Here is a 1,402-nt window from a genome sequence, read left to right on the forward strand (position 1 = left end):
CTACTACAACTACTACTGTTACACAAACATCTGCTATTATAACACCTGTTTCAACAAGTTTTAACATTGGTACAGGTTAGTATAGTATAATACATGTAGCGTACTATTATGTCATACTATAGTTATCACAGCAACATCACTGACTGTTGTTATTATATTACTGATAGTAAGTCTAGTAGTAGCAGTTTGTTTTGTTATCACATACAAAAGGAAGTTGAATAGTAAGCAATGCCAACTGTTTCTATAATTATTAATTGTTGATTACAGGACTTGCCTCATCACAACAACAACAAGAGGTACCTACTGCACGTAATGAAGCATATGAATTCAACACTTTAATGATTACTACTAATCCTAATCCTACTTATGAAGAAATAAAAGGAAACAAAGGAGGAGCAGTTAACATGTGAACCATTTGTAATTTTTGTATAATGATTGTTTGAAAACACATTTTAGTGACTATACTATGAATAATAATATTGTGTGTATAATCATTATTAGCTTTGGTATTTGTAATGCCATGGATGGTATTTGTCAGATACACATAGCACTCAAACTGGGCTGATTTTGAAATCAATTATTATTTGAAAAGCCATGAGCAATAGTTTATGGCTTCTCCAAATTTTTAAACACTCAAAACTCTAGAATTTGTGCTCAAACTTTCTACACAGCATAAGGATACATGAATATGCATCAGAAAATGTAATAAAAATTTGGGGTAATTTTAGAGCTGATTTTTGAAAACTATAGACTAATTCTATAAACAAGTACATGTAAGCATTAATCTATTTTATGATTATTATTATTATTATTAATATAAATATAATATAAAGGAAACATAAAATAAGGCAAAATCTGAATAATGGTTAAGATTATTCAATTAATATTGCTATAAAAATTTCACATATATTTAATTACAAATTTTCTCCACTTGGATTACTGTCAGTAGACTAAAATTATATGAATTTTATAATTAACTACAAATTTAACTTACTTCAAACAAGAGCAAAGATTTTTCCGGTAGTGTAGAGCGTCTGGGTTTCATAAGACCAACATAATTCATGGTAGTTTCAGTTTCAATCAATTTAAGATTAATAGCGTTATCTATGCCAGTTACCATCTTAATATCTGTAGGTGTCCTTGCTTGTATTTCATCAATAACAGCATCATCATGAACATGAGATAAACTCTTTGCATCAACAGTAACTTCTTGTGCTGTAGTACCTACATCATCATAAGACACCACTGGAGGTTTAGGCCTTACACCTCCAGATACAGCATGTAACATCATGTCATAATCATCTTCAATAAGAGTTATCTAATGACAGGAAATAATACAACCCATGCTGTGACAAAACTTACTTCAGTTCCTGGGATAGATTCATATATAGTAGTGCTATTA

At 29.9% G+C, this 1,402-nt stretch overlaps 1 protein-coding gene across 1 annotated transcript; it reads right to left on the minus strand.

Annotated features, from left to right (window-relative positions):
• Positions 1-811: 811 nt before the first annotated feature.
• Positions 812-1,394, minus strand: LOC109592946 (uncharacterized). Its single transcript, XM_020008245.1, has 3 exons — positions 1,363-1,394; positions 995-1,318; positions 812-950 (listed from the first exon to the last, which is right to left on the minus strand). The coding sequence occupies exons 2-3, from the start codon at positions 1,289-1,291 to the stop codon at positions 915-917; spliced, it is 333 nt and encodes a 110-aa protein (XP_019863804.1). The 5' UTR covers positions 1,292-1,318; positions 1,363-1,394; the 3' UTR covers positions 812-914.
• Positions 1,395-1,402: the final 8 nt, after the last annotated feature.

This window comes from Amphimedon queenslandica, unplaced genomic scaffold (genome assembly GCF_000090795.2).
Source record: "Amphimedon queenslandica unplaced genomic scaffold, v1.1 AMPQUscaffold_3406_Cont24600, whole genome shotgun sequence".
Taxonomy (NCBI): domain Eukaryota; kingdom Metazoa; phylum Porifera; class Demospongiae; order Haplosclerida; family Niphatidae; genus Amphimedon; species Amphimedon queenslandica.

Coding starts and splice junctions, on each gene's coding strand:
- LOC109592946 (XM_020008245.1), bottom strand. CDS start 1,291: ATGATGTTACATGCTGTATCTGGAGGTGTAAGGCCTAAACCTCCAGTG. Junction 951..994: donor AATCTTTGCTCTTGTTTGAA/GTAAGTTAAATT, acceptor ATATAATTTTAG/TCTACTGACAGTAATCCAAG.